General features: G+C 32.2%; 1 protein-coding gene across 3 annotated transcripts; it reads right to left on the bottom strand.

Annotated features, from left to right (window-relative positions):
- Nucleotides 1–1,745: 1,745 nt before the first annotated feature.
- Nucleotides 1,746–22,916, bottom strand: LOC128177290 (proto-oncogene c-Rel-like). Of its 3 annotated transcripts, none has more exons than XM_052843950.1 (15): nucleotides 22,551–22,916; nucleotides 16,974–17,071; nucleotides 14,867–14,973; nucleotides 12,460–12,484; nucleotides 11,373–11,464; nucleotides 9,591–9,746; nucleotides 8,356–8,507; nucleotides 7,845–7,960; nucleotides 7,593–7,721; nucleotides 7,023–7,142; nucleotides 6,646–6,716; nucleotides 5,343–5,475; nucleotides 4,894–4,971; nucleotides 4,245–4,301; nucleotides 1,746–4,086 (listed from the first exon to the last, which is right to left on the bottom strand). In XM_052843950.1, the coding sequence occupies exons 3-15, from the start codon at nucleotides 14,888–14,890 to the stop codon at nucleotides 3,140–3,142; spliced, it is 2,100 nt and encodes a 699-aa protein (XP_052699910.1). In that variant the 5' UTR covers nucleotides 14,891–14,973; nucleotides 16,974–17,071; nucleotides 22,551–22,916; the 3' UTR covers nucleotides 1,746–3,139. The 3 variants fall into 3 exon arrangements, with proteins under 3 accessions (XP_052699910.1, XP_052699907.1, XP_052699909.1); XM_052843947.1 differs by having other exon boundaries at nucleotides 9,591–9,763; nucleotides 11,375–11,464; nucleotides 22,551–22,913; XM_052843949.1 differs by lacking the exon at nucleotides 16,974–17,071 and having other exon boundaries at nucleotides 9,591–9,763; nucleotides 11,375–11,464; nucleotides 22,551–22,913.
- Nucleotides 22,917–24,989: the final 2,073 nt, after the last annotated feature.

Here is a 24,989-nt window from a genome sequence, read left to right as displayed (position 1 = left end):
CAAATATTTGCATTTCCATTGTTCTTTCCCACTGTAAGCCCATACGGAGGAGCTGCAATTATTTCTCTATAATCGCAATTGCTCTGTCAGTATACTATGACGTCATAAAGGTGTAACGTTATATATACTTTTCCATGACGTTATAGATTTAAACCACTATACGATACATCATGTGTTTTTCTCCATCTCCATTAAAATTGACGCATTTACATGTAATATTAAAACATGTTTTTGATAACAATTTAAAGGAATTACTGTTATAACATATCATTGATTCTTTTAACAAATCTATGTGAATTAAAAAGATACATTGCAGTCTGAATGTTTACTTTTGATGTAATAGCTAAATGTCAAGGTCTAGGCTAATACAGGGTATTTGCGAGTGGTAAAATGCAAATATAAGTAATAAACAACGATTATTTAGTGAACATGGCGTTATGAATAGCAACTGCTCTGCTGGCATATTTTCCATGATGCGCTAGCGCGCATCATGGAATATGCCAACAGAGCAATTGCTATTCATAACGCCATGTTCACTAAATAACGTTGTTTATTTCTTAACAAAATGCAAAAACAAAACACAAGGTACATATCTTAAAAAAAACCACAATTCCAGTATGGATCAATTTGCATACATAAATTGATGAACATGCATGTACAACAAACAAATGTATAATTTAAATAATACAGTACTCATCATAAAACTTAAAATTGATATTGTGAATCATATTTCACAATCACGAGGCATTATTTACAATACTGATTAAAACAAAACATGTTAAGAAGAAAATACAAAGGCTAACAAGTTCATCGAATAAATATCAAAATGCACACAATCTTCAAAGAAAAAAAAACATATATTGATGCATAGTATAGCATGATTTTTAAAAATAATATGTTTTACGGTGCGACCGTTGGGGCGAGCGCAGCAGGTGATCAAAATGAATTATGATAAATCAATAAAAATAAAAGTAATGACGTAAAGTAAATGAATTTGAATGCAAAATAAAATAAATATACCTATTTTTCCAGTACATTTTCATTATTCATAATTCATAAGATTTTTTATTTATTTATATACCAATCTGATTAAAATCAGATCTTTGTAACGCTCCGAAATTCTGATAGTCGCTAACCAAAGTGTAGCGACATCAGAATTTGTCGGAACGGATCAAAGATCTGATTTTAATCAGATTGTTTATATACTGGTCGCACGCCAATATAGAATTTATCTCAGATAAAATGTTGTTGAATAATAAAGATTTTAACATAATGTACTTTGCAGTTTATTTCCTCTTTTCTTGCACCAGACATTTTTATTAAACTTACAAATAAAAATTGACTCATCACAGATTCCCCCTCCCTATTTTAAACAAAAATCAAATTTACGTATAAAAAAATTTGTTGATCACATAAGGAAAATGGATCCCCCGGGAGCATGTATTATCGTAAATAGTAGTGAAAATAAAGACACTTTTGAGCAGCTAAAGAGCTAAAGGCATACCACGCACTCCCCATTCCCCACCCCGATTAGAATTTTCCTGATTTTGAGAATTTTATTTTCTTTTTGCTTATGAAGATTTTTTGAATGATGTTGCCACGCCCCATTTAAAAAACGTTCCTGGAAATTACCGTAAATATAGTGAATAAAATAATTGTGAGCATTCATCCATAGAGAGCAAGTTACAGCTGTTTCCTATCTCTGAAGAAATGTCCCGATTCGTTAGCTCTGCAAGATTTTGAGAAGATTTTGGTATTTATATTTCAGCAGATTTACAATAACTACTTAGAGTAGTTTCCCCTTATTGTGACGTCAAAGTTCACGTCAGTCAAGTGTAGTCTGTCTCTTTGAAAACACACTAGAAAAAACTACGCGAAAAATACTGTTTGGTTTACTTAAAAAGCATGATGTTCTGGAAATTACACAATTTATCTGTTTCTCAAAAGTTTTACTTTGATTCTCGCGAGATGGTATCCAGTCTAGTGAGATCGGCCGACATTGAGGAATTGCATTGTGGGTCTAAATTTACTGACTCCGAAAAATTCTGTCGGATCAATGTGTAAGAAATCCATTGTGACGTCACTCGAAAGGACGATAACTCCGGAAATTGGCGTTGTTTCAATGCATGTACGTAGTCTTTTATCTTGTTCTCGTGAGAGTGTGAAATGGGAAACCATAATTACAGGGAACTACTGGGACGATTAAAACAAGGCATTACTGGTCCGATTTACTGACGCCAAAAAAATCCGTTGAATGAATGTGCAAATAGTCCGAATTTTCTATTCACACACGCCTTGCCGGTAGAGCTCGCTTCGCGCCGGCGCTGCGCGCCGGCGAGCTGCGCTCGCTATAAAATACATGTATTGCAATGATAATATATATGAAAATTTACTGTGGAATCATCTTTTTTTTTTTTGGAGGGGGGATATTCATGGATTTCTTAGGTACCCCTCTTCAAAAAGAATTATTCATCCTTTAAAAAAGTACAGGGCACATTGTTTATTCTTGAATTATGATTAACTCAAATAAATTGTCTGTCTTTGAACTGTCTCTTAATGCAACTATATTTCATCACTGACAATCATGCACATTCACAAGTAAAAGCCCTGGAAAATATTATATTAAGTGTCAATTTGCTTCCAAATAAAATCCTTCAATACGAACCATTTCTTTGTGCATGCCAGCTGTGATTTTATTTCCTTGCTTCAGTATCCTATGTACATGTACACTTACAATGGATAGGCGTTTTCAGTGCAATTTTTTTTTAGGTTTTGTTCTGTTTCAATTCCATCTCTAATACCTGCTTCAATAGCATTAATGATACTGTCCCATCATTCTATTTCTTTATAATAGTGTAGAGGGTTTATTTAATACACATTGCCTAGCTTCAGTTACAAGTAGCCTGTTTCTCACTTCTCAAATTGACAGTGTACTGTGTTCATAAGATGTGAAAATCTTTTTAGTTTAAGAATCACTGCAGTCTTCCAAATTCAACTATTTATATACACTCTTTAATGAGTGATTTGGGTTTTTTAATGGACTGCACTACCAGGTACTCAAATACTGGCTTTCAAATCAAAAGTGAATCTTTTTATCTATTTGAAATCAGTAACTTTTCTGATACCTGAAAACAAAATTCTAGATATCTTTCAACTCCAGGCTCATTTGTTCCATGCTAGTAGCCGCTACATCCACATCATCACCAATGTCTATTACATCTTCATCAAAAGCCACCTGAGGGGTTTCCCTTCCTGGTGAAGAGCTGAGTCTGCTTTCACTGTTTATCACATCTGATGATTCTGAGACTTTTACCTCTGAGGAAGAAGATGGATGATCTGCACAATCCCCACCAGCATCATCCACCTCCAAGTCATTATCAGAAGCATTAGAGAGCGGATTAATTGACAAGGTATCACTCGCATCACTCATTGGAAAGCCCATTCCATTAGACTGGTCATACATGGAAGGACTGGTGATATTTGGAGGCATGGAAGTTATATCCTGTACAGCTGATACTTCATCATTCTGCCCTCCCAGGACAAGTAGAGGCTTTCCAAACTGGTCGATCAGAAGCCACTGGTTGGTTCCAGCAATGGCGACAGTCTTAAACTTTCCCATGTTGCTCATGGGGGAGGGAGGTGGTTGGGGGGAAGTCACAGTGCTGTTTGCCATAGTAGTCGACAAGGAATACTGAGACTGAAGGGATCTGGCTGACATACTGTTATCTAGAGACTGCATCGGCATGTTGATTTGAGGTGTTGGGACTGATAACGCGACATGGGCTGATGAAACTGGTACCTGATAATTAGTTGATGGGTTACTGGTATAAGCCATGTTCTCATGCAACATTGAGTTTTGACTGGAAGTGGTTTCCATATAACCTGGTTGTGTTGAAGAATGGAATGAAACATTCGAAGGCACCACAACAGCAGGGAAGTATGGTGCAGATGTTCCAGGACTGTTCTGAAGGAAATCGACAGCAGAAGTGTTATATACCGCTGATGACATGGTTGGGTCACTAAGACTGCCTTCCATTGGTGCAGCAGCACTTGGAGGTGGTGCAGTGGCGGTGGCACTAGGTTTACCTGCCAGGTGAAATGTATATTGACAATTTACAACGTTTTGTCAAAAAATTTAATCAATTTCTCTTAACATGTAAACATCCGAATCATTGATGATAAGGTTTTTGTCAAACATCTTAATTACGGTAGCCAACAGAATGCACTAAACAAATAGTACATACTCATCTTTTTTCTTCTCTGTTCCAAATGGGACTTCACTCTGAATTTTGTGATTGCACCTATAACATCATGAAATGGTACAAATTACCTCAAATTTTATCTTGATCTTTTAATATTTTATTCTTATTAAAGTCATGAAGAAATTTAATACTCTTTTTTCCTCATATCAAATGCAATATTCCAAATGTTAAGAACACTTTTACAAATGAAAATAAATCTTTTGAGATGTCAGGCCTGTTCTCATGAATTAGCTCTTTGTTAAAAATTCAGCCAAGTCTAATGTTCACATACTAGTATTAATCATGGGCAAACTAATAGAACTTTTCTCATTTTCATAAATGTTCAATATTCTAAATCAACCAACAAGATAACATATTTATTATATATTAAAACAGTTCACATAAGCACACTTGTTTTCATATGCATGCAATAGCATTTATGAAATGTGAGGAGTAGACAACCAGAATATGGCATAAATTATTCATGAGAAGAAGAAATGTTCAGTTAATTGTCCTATGGTCAGTAAGTATAAGTTAAACTGGTTGTTCATGGGTGTTCAACAAAGAGCTTAGATCAAGTCTACACATTAATTTACATATTTCATTCTGAAGCTGTACACTTAACATCTCATCTGAGAGTAGGAGGCCTTACTTGCTTCAGAGACAATGTCTTCAGGTATGTTGCTGTAGTCTTGAAGCTTCCTCTTTTTACTTTCAATAACTACTTTTCCTGCAATCAAAAATAGATCAAAGTTTTTATTTTAGTAACATTTACCAATATTATGTGAGAGTATATATGTTTCTTTTTCAACAAATCTCTGAGAGTAAAGATAACATAGAGGTTTTTGCAGTATTGTGATAGAAATTTTTAGTCCATTTTTTAAAAGATGACACATTTTTCAAATAAAGTAAATGGCACAATGCACCGCAGTAACCCCCCCCCCCCCCCCACACACACACTTTCAATTTGCTTCTGGCTTCTATGCTTATATAAAAAAGAATAACAAAACAAACTTTTTTCCTCAAATTGAGAGAATTAAGATATTAATCTGTCATCAAATAAATCTTATACATTTCATTTTCCAAATATATCTTAATTACCATCTGGTGTGTACATAAAGTCCATAGGCTTGGCCTCCAGGTCCACTTTGCCATCTGATTTCACATAAACCTGTATCTGTTTTGGATTTTCAATTTCCGAATTTTTATATGGTGGAATTTTGACCTCCAGAACCTAAATTAATAGGTAAGAATTTTTTAAATATAACATTGATGTTCTCCACTCAGCATTATACAAGTATACAGGGGCTAAACCAGAAAATTGTTTTGAAATGATATACATTTGTTAATTTTACTCATCTCCAAGAAAAATACTGATATGAAAAATACTGATATGAGGCCCATGAGTATTAACATTAAATCACGTAAATATATTAATTTAAGAAGTATTTTATTCAAGTATATAGATACATTGAAATGGATTGAACAGCAGGCATAATGCCTATTTATGTTCTCTCCTAAATATATTAGTGGCACCGCCCTATAAAAGATCAATAAGAATAAGCTTTGATAAAAACAAAACCATCTTGTGTACTTTAAAAGATCTGTATGCTATTGTAGTATCATTATAATGACATAAAACAAGGCGGAAATGTCTTCCAACACCAACCTAGGTTCATTCTTTTCAGTTCACCTCTGAATTACAAAATAACAATTGAAAGATAACACAGTACATTTACGTATTTATGAAGCAAAATCAAATATTGAACATAAATAATATTGTTTTTTAATCTTTAAAATTTACAAAGGTGAAATAAATAATGTACCTTAATGAATGCTGAATTTTTAAGGGGAGAGGGGATTAAGAGCTTGGTCCACAGACCAACAAGAAAAGTCCCCCAATTGACCGATGATGGTTGTATTTATACGCTTACAAACAATAGAATTTAATTAACAATAGACCGAGCATCAATAGCCTTAAAAATATAAACAGACTATAAATTTCCAGAATCAAACATACAAATACATGTACATATCGATATATACCACACTATTCAGGATATTGTTTAACTTGTGAACAATTTGGGAAAAAGGGTCTCATGATAACACTATAATGCACTTTCATATGCATTTTTAAATAAATCTTAATGCATGAATAAAATTGTATGGGTTTACATGAGGAGGGGTCTGAAAAACTTGAAAGTTAATTATCTCAAGAAAGACAATTCATGCATCACAACATTGTGATCATGGTTATTTTGGATACCCACAAAGGATTAATGGTACAAATTTAGTGACAGTCTTGGACTTTAAACCAATGCTAGAATTATCTTGTACTTCATAAACTCTTCAAATATTATTTCAAACTATTATCTCATAGGTTTTCCTGTAAAGGGAAACTTACATTTTTTATCACATTTGGCTTTTCAGCTTTCACATTCCAGCCTTCATTATCTGTAAATCGAACTTCTATCCCTGCAAAAAATATAATGATAGGTTTTCTAATCTACATTTTAAAAAATTATAAAATTACCTGATAATTTTAAAGTTTGGTATAATGTTGATTTTGAATCTCTCAAAGTATTTTATCTTTATAGCACTGCTGAAGGGGTTTGAATCCATTAAAAAATTCTTGTCTCATCATGATGGCTTTTGCCACTGCATTGCGAGTTTCAAGTCGTTTATAGATCTATTGTACATTAACTTCTAATACGAGACAAAAGAAGGTTAAAAATGTATCACCACTAATATGAAAGTATAGGTAAGTAAAACTTAAATTACCTTTCGGAATGAAAGAGTCACCAGTGAGAACAATCAACATGTATTCGTTGGGACTTCTGGAGCCTAAACAGGAGTGAGCAAAGGGACGAATGGTGTGGATGCTGAAGCTTCTTCCCTCCTCTGTAATCAAATCATTATGCTAATGAGCAAGCACATGTTCTGGTTAATTGCTGTTTGGTTGTGTTAGTTTTTTAGAGGATGGGGTGCAGATAAAAAAGGAAAAAATAACTCAAATTTTCATGTCTATATACTGTAAGATAATAAAAATTGAAAGATTATAATGTGAATTGATTATTCAAAGCAAGTGTATACAGTCAGTGTATAAAAAATCTGAAACATCCTATTCTCAGAATTTCCATCCTTTGAACAAGTCATATAGAAAAAAACCCTTATTAATAACTTTTATAAGTACAACACTATATTAATGTATTTAACCACATGGGTTTGAACCTGTGACCTTTCATTACCTAGACACAATAATTTTATTCAAAACAAGCAATATAAACATTTTTTGTTTTAAGAGAAGCTGACAAGATGAACTTCATTCAACACAAGCATTCAAACACTTACTGGCATTAAGCAAACTATGGGTGGCATCTGACAGCATGAACGTCTGTTTTCCGACCTTGTAGAAGGCTTCCACAAATAAAGACACACACTTGCATTCCTTTACATTTTTATTTATGTTCCAATACCCAGCTGCCAAATTGAAACAATACTGCATATCATTTAATGGACGATAAATAGTTAAGTATGTGATTTCATGGATCAATCCCCAATCCCCTGGCCCCACCCCCTGCATGCCCTTTACAGTGAACCTACCTTTCTTCATATCTTCACTGTATATGCCCATATACTTTTCCATTGCTTGCTTTCTTTTTGCAAGTTCATCTTCATATTCTCCTCTCTTGGGAATTTTAATTGTTGCTTTACATGATCTGAAAAAATGATATCATAAACATAAATAAATTTTTACCAGTCAAAAAACTTATTTTAACAATTAAAGAATAGGGAATAATTAACATTCTTTGGTTTTTGCTTTTGTCTGTGATATAACTAAAATAATAAGTCATGATAAAATTCTGTAGATTCTGAGAAATAAATACCTGCGTAAAACCGCAAGAAGCAAATCTTGGCGATTTTAAAATCTCGCTTTTACATATATTTTTTGGAAAGCTAGTTTTTCACAGAACTTCAAAATGTAAATATAAAGTCCTAAACACTTTACGTCCTCTATATTCCTAAGATCTACTTAGCCCCTGTTCTTTATACTGAATGAATTCATTATATTCATGCTTTTAATAACCTAAAAAAATATTTTTCATGTACTTACAATGTACACTTATTTTCTGTTGTTGGAATGAATTTTTCTACATACAGTCCATTTTTACACTTATCACCAATCAGACAATATGGGTGAGCCTTCTTGTTGCTGGGATCTATCACGTGGATTCTCACAAAAACCTCTGTATATATATTGAGGAACTATAAAAAGAAGTTTAAGAAGGATCAACATAATATGAAATAACAAAGTTGAAAACTTTCAAAATTATAGCTAGTATTTATCAATTTCATTTTTAAAATATCACAAATTGATTCATTGAAAATATTCAAATATGTTTTGTTCTTGACATGACATATTATATACACTATCAATTTTTAAGTACATGGAAAATTTAAAAGATTCTTTCAAAAATCATAATTCAGTGGTCCATTTTTATATAAGATTTTGCCGATTTTGTTTGTCTTCTTTAAACTGAATTCTCAAGAACAAAAAATTTGTAATGATATTTTTATGCATGCCCGTTTTTCCTTTTTACTGAGTATGGTATATTTTCTCATCACTCTAGGACTTTATGTATATTCTTACAAAATAGAACAACTCAAGATAGAAAATCTAATCTGGCCCCATCGTCACCAACATTATAAAAATAGTGTCTGTTTGGGAGGGTCAGTTGAAATTGACAACTCGAGAAAAAACATTGTTAACCTCCGCTTTGCGTCGGTTGACAAAGCGGAGGTTGACAATGGTTTTTGAGGGATGACAATTTCAACTGTTACCCTCCAAAACAGGCACTATTTTTCTTTTATTATACTGTATGTCAATTTCAAACAAAACTTACTGCTTTTATATAGAAATGACTTTAATTCTAGGGTGAACCGTAAGCACATAATTTACACACATGTAACAATTCGTTTTATTATACTTTCATGTTAAATACTGAAATCTGATTGGTTTAAACGCAGTTGATAATCCGTTCTATTACCCTCAGCGTTAGCAACACACTTAGCAACGGGCAACACAACGAATTGTTACATGCGCATAAATCAATTTTCCGCTTTGCGTCGGTTGACAATGGTTTCCTCGGGGTGTCAATTTCAACTGTTACCCTCCCAAACAGGCACTATTTATATAGTGTTACCCATTGCCAAATGTGTTGCTAAGGCTGAGGGTAATAGAATGTATTATAAAGTGCGTCTAAACCAATCAGATTTCAGTATTTAACATGAAATTATAATAATCCTATTTGATGCATCACCTTCTTGAATGTCTCTTAAAATATCTACCCTAATGGATACGAGCTCCTCCTTGCCAATGTTTCTGTTGTTAAGTTCCGTGTCATAACGGAATCGTGTCATCTTGTTAGTGACGACAACCTCCATTGTGGACTGAGGAATTCTGTGTCCATTGGTTGGTTCAACTTCAGGACCTGGGGTCCCAGAGACATGTAAACCAGAACCTAAAAATTTTCAACACATCTTAATGACATATAATGTATGAAATCAGAAATAATATACATACCCCCCAAAAAAATGTGACAGAGACATGCAATCATAAAAAGCATTGAAATTACCGGTATTGTCCCTATATGTCAAATGCAGTTTCTCTTTGTCTGCATTTTGCAAAAACAGTGTTCATGAATGATTCCTATACCATTTTGGCCCTTAAAGGCTCTTAAAATTAATTAACATAAATAATGATTTTTTAATATTTGTGGTACCAAACCTCATGCAGCATAAAAGCTTAAGGATTCATAGTAACTGTTCTACAATTTGATTGATATATATGCTTTCACAAAAATTTCAGAGAAGGACAGATTTTCAAGAAGGCATTAATTTTCACAAAAAATTAAGGAAAAAGAAGAAAGGAAGAGAAAGAAAAAAGAGCAATTTAGGTCAGGCTTTGAAAAATGTGATCCACTTTTTCCTCAAACCTAATTGCAAGTGTTAAAGCATAGTCACCCTTGATATGAATTTGCAAGCTAAAATATTTAAACTTATATGCAGCGTATACTTTGTTCGAACAGATTTCAAGTCATGTGGTCAAAAAATGTATACATATTTGGGCCATGAGGTACATAGAACAACACTCTTAAAGAGCTTGGTCACTAGTGAAATGTGAAAGAGAATAGCAACTGCAGTGATCATGATTCAGTAACTTAAAGCAATATGAGCTGCAATTTTCATGCTGAAAGTCTTTTTTACGAAAATGTTATTTTCTACTAAAATGACGAAAAATATCGTGGTTTTTAACTTCTGTTTGCCCTATTCTTGTGGAAAAGACCATTAAGAAGCTTTAATTGAAATAAAATTGAATTATTGTCCTGTACAAAAATTGACCTGCTATATATTCTTTAGAAGAGAAATCTTTCTTCTGACAAAAATTAATAACTTTTTTCAAACCTTTTTTTATCATAAAAGTTTAAGTTACATGCAGGCTTATCATACAAGCAAGTTTTTGCAGCAAAATAAAATTCTAAAAAAATACAGCTAATATTGCTTTAAGGTATTCAATGTATAATGAAGGGATATTGAACAATTTTGAATCATTTTAAACTAGTTAAATATGTATTGCTAGATAACTATGAAAGTGAAATGAACCAAATTCACATGACAGAAAACATATAAGGAGCTGGTAATTTCGCACTTTAAACTTTTTTAAAAGAGTTATCTCCCCTTGATGAAAAAAAAAAAAGAAAATTTTGATTTTGTCAAAATATCTGCGGTAAATGATTCATTTTATTTCATATTTCCATAAGAAGAAAGTTTATGCATGTATTAACCAAGAGAGTTTAACAAATCTCCAAGTTACTTTTTACAATATCTTAATAAAACATACGTTGCCCATAGACTTCAATGCAAAATTCAAGGTGTCATTAGTTGGACCATAATCAAAATTTTGAAAATTCCTTTGGTGGAGTATTTATATTTGATAACACCTTAAAAATGATATCATGATTAAGAATATCAGACCATTCATTTATAAGGTACAAAATGTGGCCATTATACATCGAATACCTTAATTATAACAAGCTATTCATTAATTTCTTATATTTATGTATTAATATTACCACTTATTAAGTCTTTTGAATCCTCTGCATTGATGGTAGAGTTTGAATTTGCACCAATTCCACTAAAAATTAACTCTAACGTAGTGGGATCTAGAATGGAAAGGTTAGATAACAATATCAATAAAGGAAATTTTACAAACAGCTTTAAATTGTCTCGTCCTTGTACTTAGCAATACTGACAGTACTGTACCAGTTACTGGCTAAGGATTTCTTTTCGTATTTCCTTATATTTCTTGATATTTTTGGATAAAACTTGATAATACTTTAAATGGTGATTTCCTTGTTTATACTCATCTGTTATATCATATCATATCATTATGAAGAACTGAAAACATCTTGTTTTTGTGCTTTTTAGCACACCCCGAATTTGTTGGGTTTTATGATTTACTGTACCAGTGATTGGCTTAATTTGTGATAATAACATAGTAAAATCCCTGTACATTTTCAGTTGATACTCTGCATAATGTTATTTGAATTATGCTCCTTTTGGGGTCAAACTCATGATCAAGGTCATAGGGGTTATGATACATATTAAACAAAACTCATAAATTATTCGTTTGCTATCATACCGTAATACACAAAAATGTAGACTATTCAATACATGATATTGTGCAATCAGGTGTTCAACTACGCTATGAATTTCTCAGAATTTAATGAATTCCTTTTGTTTCTACATGTTATATGTATAAATTGATGTTATATCAAAGAACGTATATAATTACTATCACAAAGAGGTAATATTCTATTTTCAACTTATTACGTCACTTTATCCCCAACTACTGAAAGTGCGAAGATGTAAATCAGCAATCATTTAAGCTCATAGTTAAATCATATTCAAGAAAGTTTTCAAGCAAACTTACTTTTCTTTATTCAAAACAGACGACTGAATATAAAAATCCGGATAGTCGCGTGCTATAAACCCAAACTCTCAGTTTAGCCGATAACTGTTACAGTACCAGCACATGTACTTCTAATGAATTTTACCATATCAATTGTCATCAAATATTTGTAGTACAAAGTATCTTTTATTTGGATAATAAGATTTTACTTATGTTAATCTGATGAAATGTTATTAATATATTTACCAAATAAATCACTCAAAGGTTCCTCCTGCAAAAAAATAATCAGTAATTTAATATAAAAAAAACAATTTCATTAATTTAGTTAGATATGGTTGATTTCACCATTAAACTTCAAAATATTTTAAAAATGTATACACAAAAGTGTCTAGGATATAGATTTAACCAGGCTTTGTAGGATGAATAGTCACCAAAAAAATTAATTTACATATACATCATACCATCTAACAAGAAGCCAACAGGCCACATTGCTCACCTCCGCAACAATAGCTAGACACGATTTTAAGATGAAAAATTTTATTTTTAATATTTATATGTGTAAAAGATGGTCATTTTGAATGATTCACCAAAATTTGAATGCTAGAAGTCAAGTTACACATGGAGATACAGAGGAAAGAAGTTGTAGAGTTTTAATGTTTATGTACATATATTACTAATAGGTATGTTAAAATTATAGATCATTGTGGCTCAATAACATCCAGTGATTATGTTTTAAACAAACATTATACTACACTATCTAAGAATGCTTTAAATAACATTATAAGGTTTTTACTTTTCTTGAAAAAAAAAAATTCAGAAAGATTTTTAAAGATTTTCCACTATCCTGTTATGTAAAGATTTGGCTCACCACTGTGGCCCTATTTTACCCCCAGAATCCTGATTTGAACATGTTTGTACATGTTTCATCTCACCCCCCATTCCTACAAATTCCAAGACAATTTCCTACATGTGACCCCCCCCCCCCCACAACATGAGGAAGCTTCCACATTTTCTGTTCAAATGGTTTTTGATAAGAAGATTTTTAAAGATTTTCCCATACAAATTCCTATATTTGACCCTCCATTGTGGCCATACACCATCACCAGGGATCACGATCTGAACAAAACATAATTAATCTACCCCATCAGGGGATGCTTTAACATTATTCTTTAATTTTTCTGGCCATATGGTTTTCAAGAATATTTTTCCCCGATTTATTCCTATGTTGACAATGACAACAAAGACAATGGCAGACAACAGTCAAATCTTATCAGAAAAACCCATTTGAGCCTTCTGCTCAGGTGAGCTAATCAAAGTACTGAAGTACTGTCGGGAGTTGATTTTATTGATTATTATCAATTTTAAAATAAACGATATGGTATTTTGCCTGGCAAGTAGTTTCTAATCTGTATTTTAATTACACACATTTTTTCAATATGAATTGTCAAACTTTTCCGACAAGAATTTCGAGAAAACCCCATATGATAGCCTAATTCCATCAAACTGTGTATCAGTAATCGAAATGTGTCTAAAATTGTACAAGTCTGGATCCTAGCAATATTGAACTCTAGTCTCGTTCAACCAGACGCTCGACTGTCTCCGTTAATCTCCGACTACCAAGAGAGACTCTCTGCTTGTCATAGATTTACGGAGACAGCCGAGCGTCTGGTTGAACGAGACTATACAGAACTTTGGCGTAGGAATACATACAATTACAAAAAACATTTAATTGTTCGTACTATATAAAATCTGACTATTTTCAAGGTATTTATAAATACGTTTCTTTTGAAAAACAATTATGGTACTACATACAGTACACCAAATTAATCTATTATTTTCAAGATCTACGTCTTGTCAGCGGTGATGATTTGTGCTTATGTCCAAACACTGTTTCAATTTCGGTTTGTCAGAGTAACTGCATAGGAGAGTTGATTAAAATCAACTCCCAAAAATGAAAATACATCAATTTGTAAAATGGTGAAATAATACTTAGTGTTGATAAAATTCTTATAAAAATTAAGTGATTTCACAGAAAGGACAATATATGATAAGGGCCTAAAATGGCCCCCTAAAATGAACATCATCATTTTAATATCATTCTCTGTTATCTTAGTACAGATATATATGTGATGTGTTTACATTATATTCATTTTGGTTCAAGTGCCCACAATTTAGAAATATGACATTGTAAAGACAACCCTTTCCCGCCATTTTTGCATTTTTAGCGCAAAACAGCTTGTTTTCAAGCAGTTTTTCCTTCCGAAAACATAGAGCGCATTCTTGAACAAATAAAATATTTTAATCAGAGATGTATCTAGCCAAGACTGATAAGTGACAAAAATATTTTCCTTGTTCAAGCATGCGCTCTATATTTCCCATTCGTAAATAGATAAGAAAAATGTCAATTTTTGGCTGATTTTGATTGAATTATAGAAATGGCGTCACTTCTGACGTCATATACTGCCAGTAAGTGCAAATAAATCAAATAAATATATGAAAAATATATTTTATATCAACTCTTCTAAAAAATTAGTTAACATTTTATTGTACCCGAAACACTTAAAAATGGCGAATTATGGGGGCCAAATTTAACTCTTATCATATATAGTTCTTTATATTGTATTATAAAATAATTTTATCATATTCTATTTACAGAGTCCTTCTGATCCTCTGCCATTTTGCAGTCTGTGATGACTTCAACCAAAGTTTGTAGACCTAGTCATATAATACTTGCTGTGCACTTCAGATTCCAAAATACTCCTACAAATAAAATAAAAAACATTACATGCTGGATTAAATTTCCCTATATTGATAATACATGTATATTGCATTTACATAATTATCAATTAAGCCATGACTACAGCGTTTATTGCCCTCATACCCTAAACGAAGTATTAGAACAAATGAAACTAGAAAACTGACCAGTCAGGAAGGGCCCCGCTATGACAATTAATATAGAGAAGTGAAAAAAACTTTGAATTCCATCCTCTTTATATTAACAATGATGAGAAATAAATGCCCAGCATAAGATGTAAAGAACTGCAATATATAGGATCTCGTGATTTGTAGTTGGATATGATTTTCATCCAACAATTAAAGTGTTTTTTTCTTGAGCCTTAGTGAGGGGATAAAACACACAAGTTGGATAAAAATCATATTATACTACAAATCATATGAGATTCTATTTATCCCATGTTTTATACACCACAATCAATGTTTACACTGTTTATTAAACTGCACATTATTTTACTTCATTATGCCTACGCAAATCCCGTTGTAAAGTCACAACTGTGGGATATCCAAAAAATATCCAATGAGTCATCTCCATGGGATAAAGGAGGTTAACATGGGATGAAATAAAATTTGTTAGAAAAACAAAGAATTGATACCAATGCAATGATACCTAGACTTTGCCTCAACTTCAAACAAACCACTTGCATACACATGTGTACGGTAATACATATAACAGATAAAGACAGACCTTAGATTTTCTGAAACAGGCAAGATAATTAATCTCAGGGAATTAATTATCCTGCTCTCATCCATTTATTGAATTTAATCAGGGCTTACAGAAGGAACGTTTTCAGGTACTATTCTTAAGTTTCCTTTAATATAAACATAGCAACCAAAAACAACAACACCAAAACATCCATTAAAAAGAAAAAAAAAAGAATCAAAAAACTGATATCTAATAAATTATTTTTTTTTAAATTTATTGTTATTCTTATATTTTTTTTTATTTTACAGAATATAAGTATTTGGACTAGAATGAAATATATTCTTTATCAAATACCATCCCTTAAACTGAGGGGTAAAAATATTAGGGTGCAGCTCATGGAATGAGAGTTTAATTTGCTTCAAAACAAACATCAGTGCAGACAAAGGTGTTCATTAATCTCGATATGACAGATAGAGATAAGCCTCTAAATTTTCTGCAGCAGGCAAGATAATTAATCCCAGGGGATTAATTGTTCTGCTCTCTCATCCTTTTATTAGGATTTTTTTTTCCAGAAATGACAGAATGGGGTTATTATCTGATTACCTGTTAAAATTAACAGCATTAAGGCAGAAAAAAATAAAATAAATAATTAAAAAATAAAATAGTGTGGAAGGTTAATTAATCCCAAAGGACAAATATTGCACAGCCTTCAATGTATACAATGGTAACATTCTAAGCAGTTATCTATCTTTGCCCATTCATTCTCAGCAGTTATCTCTCTTTGCCCATTCATACTGGAATCTACCCCACCACCCCAGCTCCAAACCAGAAGACATAGAGAACCAAACTTAGCATCAAAATATGTATTTCTGCCTACTGAACTACCATACCAAATTTGAACTTGATTGGGCAACCATAAAAAAAGTTATTAGAAAAAAACACGAAATTTGTGGACGGAAGAGTGACAGACGGACGGACAGAAGGACGGACGGACAGAGTGATTACTATAGGGCACCCACAAATCCTTGCGGGGCCCTAATAATATTATAAAATACTTTGATAGGTACACTATCTTTCCATTTTAAACTGTTTAAGATAAATATTTACCACAGTCAAACTTCGTTATTTTGAACTAGATGGGACTGTTTAAAAACTTCGAGATATCCGAGTATTCGAGATATCAAGGGCAAAATACTTAAAAAATAAGTGGCTGGGACTTAAAAATCACTTTGACATATCCACTGTATTCGAGATATCGGTGTTCAAGATATTGAAGTTCAACTGTACTATGACCTTGCTAATTTATTAGAATTTAACACACCTCTTTTTTTCATTGGCTGATCCAAACTTTTGCACCAATGAAATTGTTCTTCTCAATTATTTTTGTTTCTCAAAGCCTTCACAGTTAATTCAACATTACTGTAAATATCATTGAAAACAATTTAGATCATCATTAAATGGAATATTTTAGCTACTGCTAATTAGACAAAAAAAATTGGCTTATGTTTAAAATGGTATTTAATCCATTAAATCTCTACTCTTAATCCATGTGTTATAACCAGAGGGAACCGCATGCAAAGGGGACTTGTAACTTGCATTATAATGTACATGTTAATCAAGAACAGAAAAAAAAAAACATTTTAACATGCAGTGTACATATATTATACCAATATAATTAAACCCTTACCAATGCAATATGTTCTACCACACAAAAATTAAATCAATTTTATGAACAAACTACCTCAGGTACATGTATATATATTCTTTTGTACTCAAGAGGATTCTCAAAGATATAAATAGTTTCTGTTTCTATTTTTATTTAAGGAAATTTTTTTTATATCTTTTTAAATTCCATGTTTTAAAAAGATATGTGCCTGATCCTCGACATCCTGTGACTTTTGACTTTTTATGACAACACGTCACAACATGTGATATTTCAAACCACTGGGAAATTGTTTACATGTATATACTAAAGTTGCCAAAATTGGGTATCATTCTATGTAGTGCAATACTGACCAAATACAGCTTCGATCTACTGTATGACCCGCAGGTCCCAAGATGAGGACATTCACACACAGCAGGGGTTTTTATTTTATGAATTGTAATATATAATAAAGATGTTTTTTTTCTCCCAAAGTGATTTTTGTTCTCGCTGTCATTTTAAATGTCTAACACATGCTGCAAGCTAGCTACAATTTCACATCCCTACGAATATAAATTTAGGCTTGTATGGGAACTTTTCCCAAAGGTGTGGAACCTCCTAATAGGTGATGAAAATAGATATCTGCTATACAGTTCTGTTAGCAGATCTAACAATTGTTGTGTGTGTGTGTGTGTGTGTGTATGCGTGTGTGTGTGTGTGTGGTGGGGGGGGGGGGGGGGGGACCATGGACGAACTGTATGATATAACAAAAAGGACTATAGAGATGATGTGCTATACATATATTTGCCCCTGTACATGTAACTATATACCTATACATGTATAATAATGATTATATTTCTTACATGTATAAATTTATAAGCATACACTATCAGAATTTACACCTTGCATATAATACCTAAAGGCCTAAATCTTTTCACTTCATCATTCCTTCTTGCAATTGTCTTAGATCAGTGAATTTTTCCTTAAAGGCTTTCACAGATTTTGCAATAGTTATAACAAGATTATATATATACTTAAGTTCTGTTCAGTACATGGCACTATAAATATATAAAACAAACTAAAGTAGATATATCAACTTTCAAAAATTATTTCTTGTGCAACTATAATGCATTAAGATTGAAATCTAAAAAGAGGCGAGGGGGACAGGTCAACTCGGGGGACTGGATTCTGAACAATCTAAATCCTAAATAAATCAAACAACCATTCAGTTAATTTACAATCCTTTCAAATCCAGAATTTAAATGTTTCTGAAATGGGTTGGGTCCAAAGGACATTATCCATGGGGGAGTGGGAGGGGGGTCTATAAGGCTAGTTTCTTTTCCAAAATTCCAGTAGAATCTTGACCTAACCCTTTTGACCCCCACCCCCTTTCCCTCCACATCCATATATGACTAACCCCTGTGTAAATTTTCACCTGGATTTAATTTTTATATTTATAGATCTTTAAAATTCCCATCTATAAATAAATATCAGATACTTTAAATGAACTTGCATGAAGACAATATAGGCAGTTTATATACGTACTAGTTAATATAATATTTCATTAAGTTATTCTTATTTGAAACGAAAGAAACAAAAAACCCAAAGACATTTAACTTTAACAGACTTTGCACTTTCATGCATTTAAATGAGGGAGTATAGTGTATTAGTTGCTTAGCCTTTTGATTGAATATACTAATGTGAAACCATCCTGCACATGGGGTATTTAAATTTCTCAAAATATAATGAATAAACATACAATACATGTATTTCAAATATTTATCAAAGTCAATCAACAGATTGTTTGTATGTAGATACATGTATACATACCTGTAAACAAGAACATGATAGCAGAAATATGAAAATTTTGACAATCTATTTTTGTCCAAAGGATTTTTTGAAAATTTTATCAAATTCCTGAAAGTTTTCAGTAGGGGCTAGGGAGCAGTACCTAAAAGGGTTTACATTTCAATAAAAGCAGAGAGAGAGAGAGAGAGAGAGAGAGAGAGAGAGAGAGAGAGAGAGAGAGAGAGAGAGAGAGAGAGAGAGAGAGAGATGTACATGCATGTTGATCACTTTTAAGAAAGAAAGAGAAGCTTTTTGAAAGAAAGAGAAGCTTTTTGAAAGAAAGAGAAGCTTTTTTTAAATAATAGAATATTAAAAGAGTGGGGAAGAATGATGGAAAAGATAATTATAAGCCATGCATAAAGAGAGTGTTAAGCCATCTTCACAAGAAGTTAAACGAAGAAATAATGTTTATTTTCTCTCAAACCATATCAATGGTACGTACGTACATGGGGTAACAAAAATGAAATATTTACAAATGTACAGATACAGAGGGTGGGATGATCAAGGGGTCATTTGAGGGAGAGAGAGAGAACCAGACATAAAAAGTTGTCCATGATCTATCTCTAGGTCAGAGTCACTCAGAAATGCTTGGTGAAAGAATATGAAAGTGGGGGATAACCCAGTGTTTTTAAAAGAATGAGGAAATATTACATGAAAACTAGGGTGAAAAAGATGCACATAGGAAAACTTGACAAAGAGTTTAACACATACTATGAAAAAAAGGAAGGAACACATGTTCACTGAATGATGAATCTCTGAGAGATATAATGACAAGACAGTTTCAGAGGAAACTAACTTTATGTTTATATATATATATTTTGGTGGGCATTCCCATTTTTGTTAAGGTGGCTCACTACATCTCGATCACTACACCAAATAAATATATGTCATAGAGTGTAGCTCGGATAGGATGCCCCTGTGAATCAACGTTGTGATCCGCGGCTCACAAGCCCATTTCTTTAACCACTGAGCTATGATGATATTCAACCAATCAATTGAATGATACAAACAATTTAACATCTTGTGATGTAGTGTCTTAAAAAGAAGTGAGGTACATTAAAGCCAGCAGACAGAGCTTTACTGTCATGCATTGAAAATTTTGATGCACTACAATTCTTAACATTCAGTTTTGGTGCCTGTATAAAATAATCTAATTTTTGTGTCATTATGTATACTTATATCAGAAGAATATATGAGGAGAACCCATGGGTGGTGCCTATAGTATAAATAATATATATGCATGTGTAATGCTTATAAAGCTATATTTGTACATGTATTATATATACATGTAAGTCATGTTTGGAACAATTTATATCCATGCAACTCATTCTTTTTAAATTACTGGCCAAGATACAATGTAGCTTGATTCACATTTTGCTTTTATTACTCGATATCTATAAATACCTTAGGGTTCAAACGATGTTCATTCATAATTAGGAATGAAAAGAATTCTTCTTTAAATCGCCCCATCTAGCTTATCAGGTTTATATACACAGCTTCAATATGATGTCTATGTGGATTTTGCATTGCAATACTGAATATACATTAATTAAAGTACATGGATGATAACATTTAAATTGAAAAATTGTGAAGGTATTCCAAGCTAGTGACTTCAGAATTGAGAAAAAAATGTCAACATTTCCAGTTATAAATCTCCATAAGAAATATATTTTTAATCCTGTGAATTTTTCCAAGAAAAAAAAAGATAATGTGTTGTGCATTTTTCCTAGCTTTCATCAACTTCTTTCCCAGGTATGTGTATTTTTATTAAAAATTGTCAAAATGTGATAGTTCAGTAACTTGGGACAGACTATAGTACATTGCATTCTTGCCACAACATCTATCATTGTTCAAGTTAAATTTTGATGCGTTATTGCAATGACAAGATATGGTACTGCAGGTATACTTAAATTGGCAAGAATTAGTTCTAACTTATATGCCAGTATGGTTTTTACAAGAAGACAGTAATCAACATATAGTGATGGAGAAAAAATTAAGCACAGAGACTCAGGGGAGTCTTAAGCTCTTCAACAATAGAGCTAAAATACCAATAATAATACACCCCCTTGTTTTACAAAACTAATAGGTGTAATCATGCAGTATCCCCGAGTACCCAAACTCCGTCACCATAAGCAGAAAACCTCCCGCGTTTCTCTGTAAATTATTTTTTGTGGTTTTTATCATTTGCAATCACTAAATGTAATCTGAAACAATATAATTTATAAAATTATCAACAAAAATATTTTTATTTTTATTCAAATAAGCCCTCTGAATACGACGTTTATCACACGTGCTATCATAACTTATGAACCTAACTCCGTCACCCACATGCTCTATGATATGGCAGGGAATGAAGACACATTAACAATTTAGTTAAAACTCAATTTGTATCTAGGCCAAGTTATAATAAGTAAAAATGGTGCATACAATTTAAATTGTATTTAATTTCATCGAAATGAAATGATCGCCAGAATAAAAGATGGGTCCATGTAACAACAATCACAATGGCCTTTTCAGAATTTATGGATGCCGTTTGATTTATGTCCTTATATATTTCAAATATTTTATATCATTAATTAATATATTACTTATTAAATTATTTATCTATTACATTTTTAGAAATGTAGCATATTCTAAATAGCGATATACCGGATATGTCTATACCCTGTATAAGGCAAAAGTATCGGCATGAGCGATTTGACGTTATCATCAAGAGTAGTGCATAAAGGCTATTGCGGTCTAAAAAAAATGTATTAATTACCTTATTCAAAAAAGTATTACATGTGAAATGTTTCATCTTGACCTCTCTAAAAATGGCTGATCACCGTAAATGATCGAATGGGCCCGCATGTCAGAAATATCGATATTTTAGTGCACCCGTGAAAAAGTTTTAGCTGATTTCACACAATTAATGGTGCATAAAATGAACAAGGTTTAATTCTAGTTATTTTTTGACATATTTTTAAATTTAACCGTTGCAAGTTGTTGACATTTGATTAAAGATTTTTGACATGTAAAAAGTGACGTCATAATCGTACTTGATTTCAAACGGCGAGGAGTTTCCCAAAAGTGACGGAGTTAGGGTAGTGACGGAGTTAGGGGGCTATGCGATATATACTTTTGATAAAACATGCAATTACAACCCTTGTTTTACAAATTCAACTGGGGTGTGATATTTTCTTAATCTAACTGTACAACTGATAAAACTACAGACCCATGTGATATGTGAAATGATTAAACTGTCTGTTTCTGTAGTCAGCTCATCATCATGTAAACCAGAGACATAAATATTATTTATGTCTCTGTGTAAATATATCTTCATAACAAAGACAATTACAAATACATAAGTCCAAAATACATTGTACAATGCATCAAAAACTTGTTCAATTTTAACTATTCTATACTTACGATCTTACTGTTCAAACTGAAAACACAACTGGTCGCCTGCTTTCTTTATATATTAAATTCATGGATTTTTCGAGGGGAAATCACCTGACGAAAATGTCTATTTTTAGACCTCTACTTTCACTTTTACGAACTGTCCTATCTGTGGGTCGTTAAAACGCGATATATCATCTAATTAAGACTGGTCCATCACATTTGTGGAGAAATAATATTACAGCCGACATTTTTTGAAGAAGGAAATAATACGACGAAATTCTTCCGTAATATTCTTTCATTCACGATGGTTAAATTTCAAACTGGATCGTTTGGAAAGAATTATTCCGATTCTGAATATTCAGAATAGTCCGATTCTGTGACATCTCAAAGGTTACGTTTTCAAAGCTAATTAAACATAAAATGAATCAATTATTTGTATAAAATTTGTCGATATTGTTCATGATGTAAAGGAAATATCATACGTAATTAAAAGAAAATGTGAGAATATGGAATAACAGAATATGGAATAACAGACGGGGGGGGGGGGGGGGGGGGGGGGGGGGGGGTTAAGCTCAAGATGAAAGGTGCCTTCAGGTTTATAAAATTTAAGATATAAATTCTTTCAATAATGCTTCATAACAATAGCTAGCTTTGCTTGATAGGGTGAAAAAATCATGTTTTAAATTTTTTCATTTTCAATGAAATGTAAAGGAGTTAAGGAACAAATTTAAGAGGTTTGTCAATTTTTTTTTTTTTTTTTTTTTTCAAATAGACCTAATCCAAAAAACGGAATAAAACAGGCTCTTGATCACCCCCAGGCTCCCTAACATAAATAATGATGTCAAATTGAATAAAGGTATCGGGATTAATTTTCCCATGATTTAACATAAAATGTCAAGAGATTGTTTAACTTTCTACGTAAAGTACGGGGATATATTCTTCAAACCAATTATCGAGTCATAATTTGGCTCTAGCACTAAAAAGACGCTCTGGAATCATTTACCTTAAGGTCAGAAGCGACCTATTTTCCATTATAAATTTCTACTTTTTTTTACCATCACCTCAATGTGAAGATTTCTACTAGGCTACGTAATTCCAAAATCATTTTTTCATGATATATGTGATATTTTTCTATTTGGATATATATAGTTTCAATTGAAAATATATACTATGAATTCATAATAAGCATTCAATTGCATTTTGTATACAACTGCAAAGGAAATTCAAAATATTTTAACTCTGTCAACACACCCTGGAATTTGGACAGTAAATATTAAAGACGAAATAATCTTAAGGAAAATAATCTAAAACTCGGGAACGTCGCGCGTGTCCTTCAGATACAATGTACGCATGTTTAGTGTATCATAGAGGAAACAAATTTACAAACCCTTTTTTTAATAGGGCCAATTATTATAATGAAACTGTCCTTTTTGTTTCATACCAACCTAGGAATCAAAATGAACACTGATAATACCGGTTAGCTTTAATGCATCAACTTGACGCTTTTGAGTGTCGAGCACATTCAGCATTTATTTACCAGCAATATGAACATCCCTCTATGATCGAGTGAAATATTCTCAAACAGAATTATAAAGCATAGTTTTTCTCCTTCAGTAGTAGAGCATTTTGAAATCAGATTCAACTATCATCAGCGTTAACAGAGAGGCAAGATTTTACCCCCATCATTTTCTTACGGTGTATAAAAAAAACAACGACAAAAACATTTTCACAAAAACAGCACTCTACAATGTCAATGAATGAAAAAAAAAACAGCTTTTTTAAGGAACGGGAAGAAAATCGGCACTCTATAATGAATGGAAATTTGAAGTGGCCCAGTGAGGTTAATTTCAAATGTTGAAATCAATCTTCGAGTATTTAATCAAATCAAATAAATCCCAAAAGGCTTTTTAATAAATTTGATCAGGCTCGATCGTAATTGATCATTAATTTGATACATGTATTAATATTCAAAGAATGATTCCTTATAATTATATAACATTAAGCAACTGTACGATTAAAAATTAACAGTCATTGATGAAGTGTATTGAACTATACATAACTAACTGGATTCGTAGCGTTATCAGAGACAAGAACACTGGAAAATGTAAAAAAAAAAAAAAAAAAATACGAGATAAAAAGTTGTAAAGACGAGATAAAACGCCGTTATTTCGCCTTTCAAAAAGTCTCATTATATTAGAATATCTTCAATATCAGTCGATCTCCATGAACATGTTTGTGTTTCAGAATCTATTTGATTGCTGATGACTCTAGAGGAAATCAGGATCCATGGTATATCTGTAAAGACTCTCTACTGGAGCAGAAATAGCAAGCAAATATAACTAAGTCAAAAGTTCGGGAGATTCCATTACATTTCGCTTTTCCCGAATTATAATGAATATTAAATGATTTATTTTCATCGTTACACATTGTACATAGTAGCTGTAACATGTTATCTAGAACCAGACG

Source organism: Crassostrea angulata, chromosome 3, assembly GCF_025612915.1.
Source record: "Crassostrea angulata isolate pt1a10 chromosome 3, ASM2561291v2, whole genome shotgun sequence".
In the NCBI taxonomy this organism is placed as follows: domain Eukaryota; kingdom Metazoa; phylum Mollusca; class Bivalvia; order Ostreida; family Ostreidae; genus Magallana; species Magallana angulata.
Note: the sequence above shows the minus strand (reverse complement) of the source record. Positions and strands in the feature narration are given on the sequence as shown.

What these genes read in the sequence shown, in the direction of transcription:
- LOC128177290 (XM_052843947.1), bottom strand. Translation starts at nt 14,890, where the DNA reads ATGGCAGAGGATCAGAAGGACTCT. An exon ending in ACCTTTGAGTGATTTATTTG is followed by an intron (nt 11,465 to 12,459) that starts GTAAATATATTA and finishes TTTCCATTCTAG; the next exon opens with ATCCCACTACGTTAGAGTTA. An exon ending in AGCCAAATGTGATAAAAAAT is followed by an intron (nt 5,476 to 6,645) that starts GTAAGTTTCCCT and finishes CTATTAATTTAG; the next exon opens with GTTCTGGAGGTCAAAATTCC.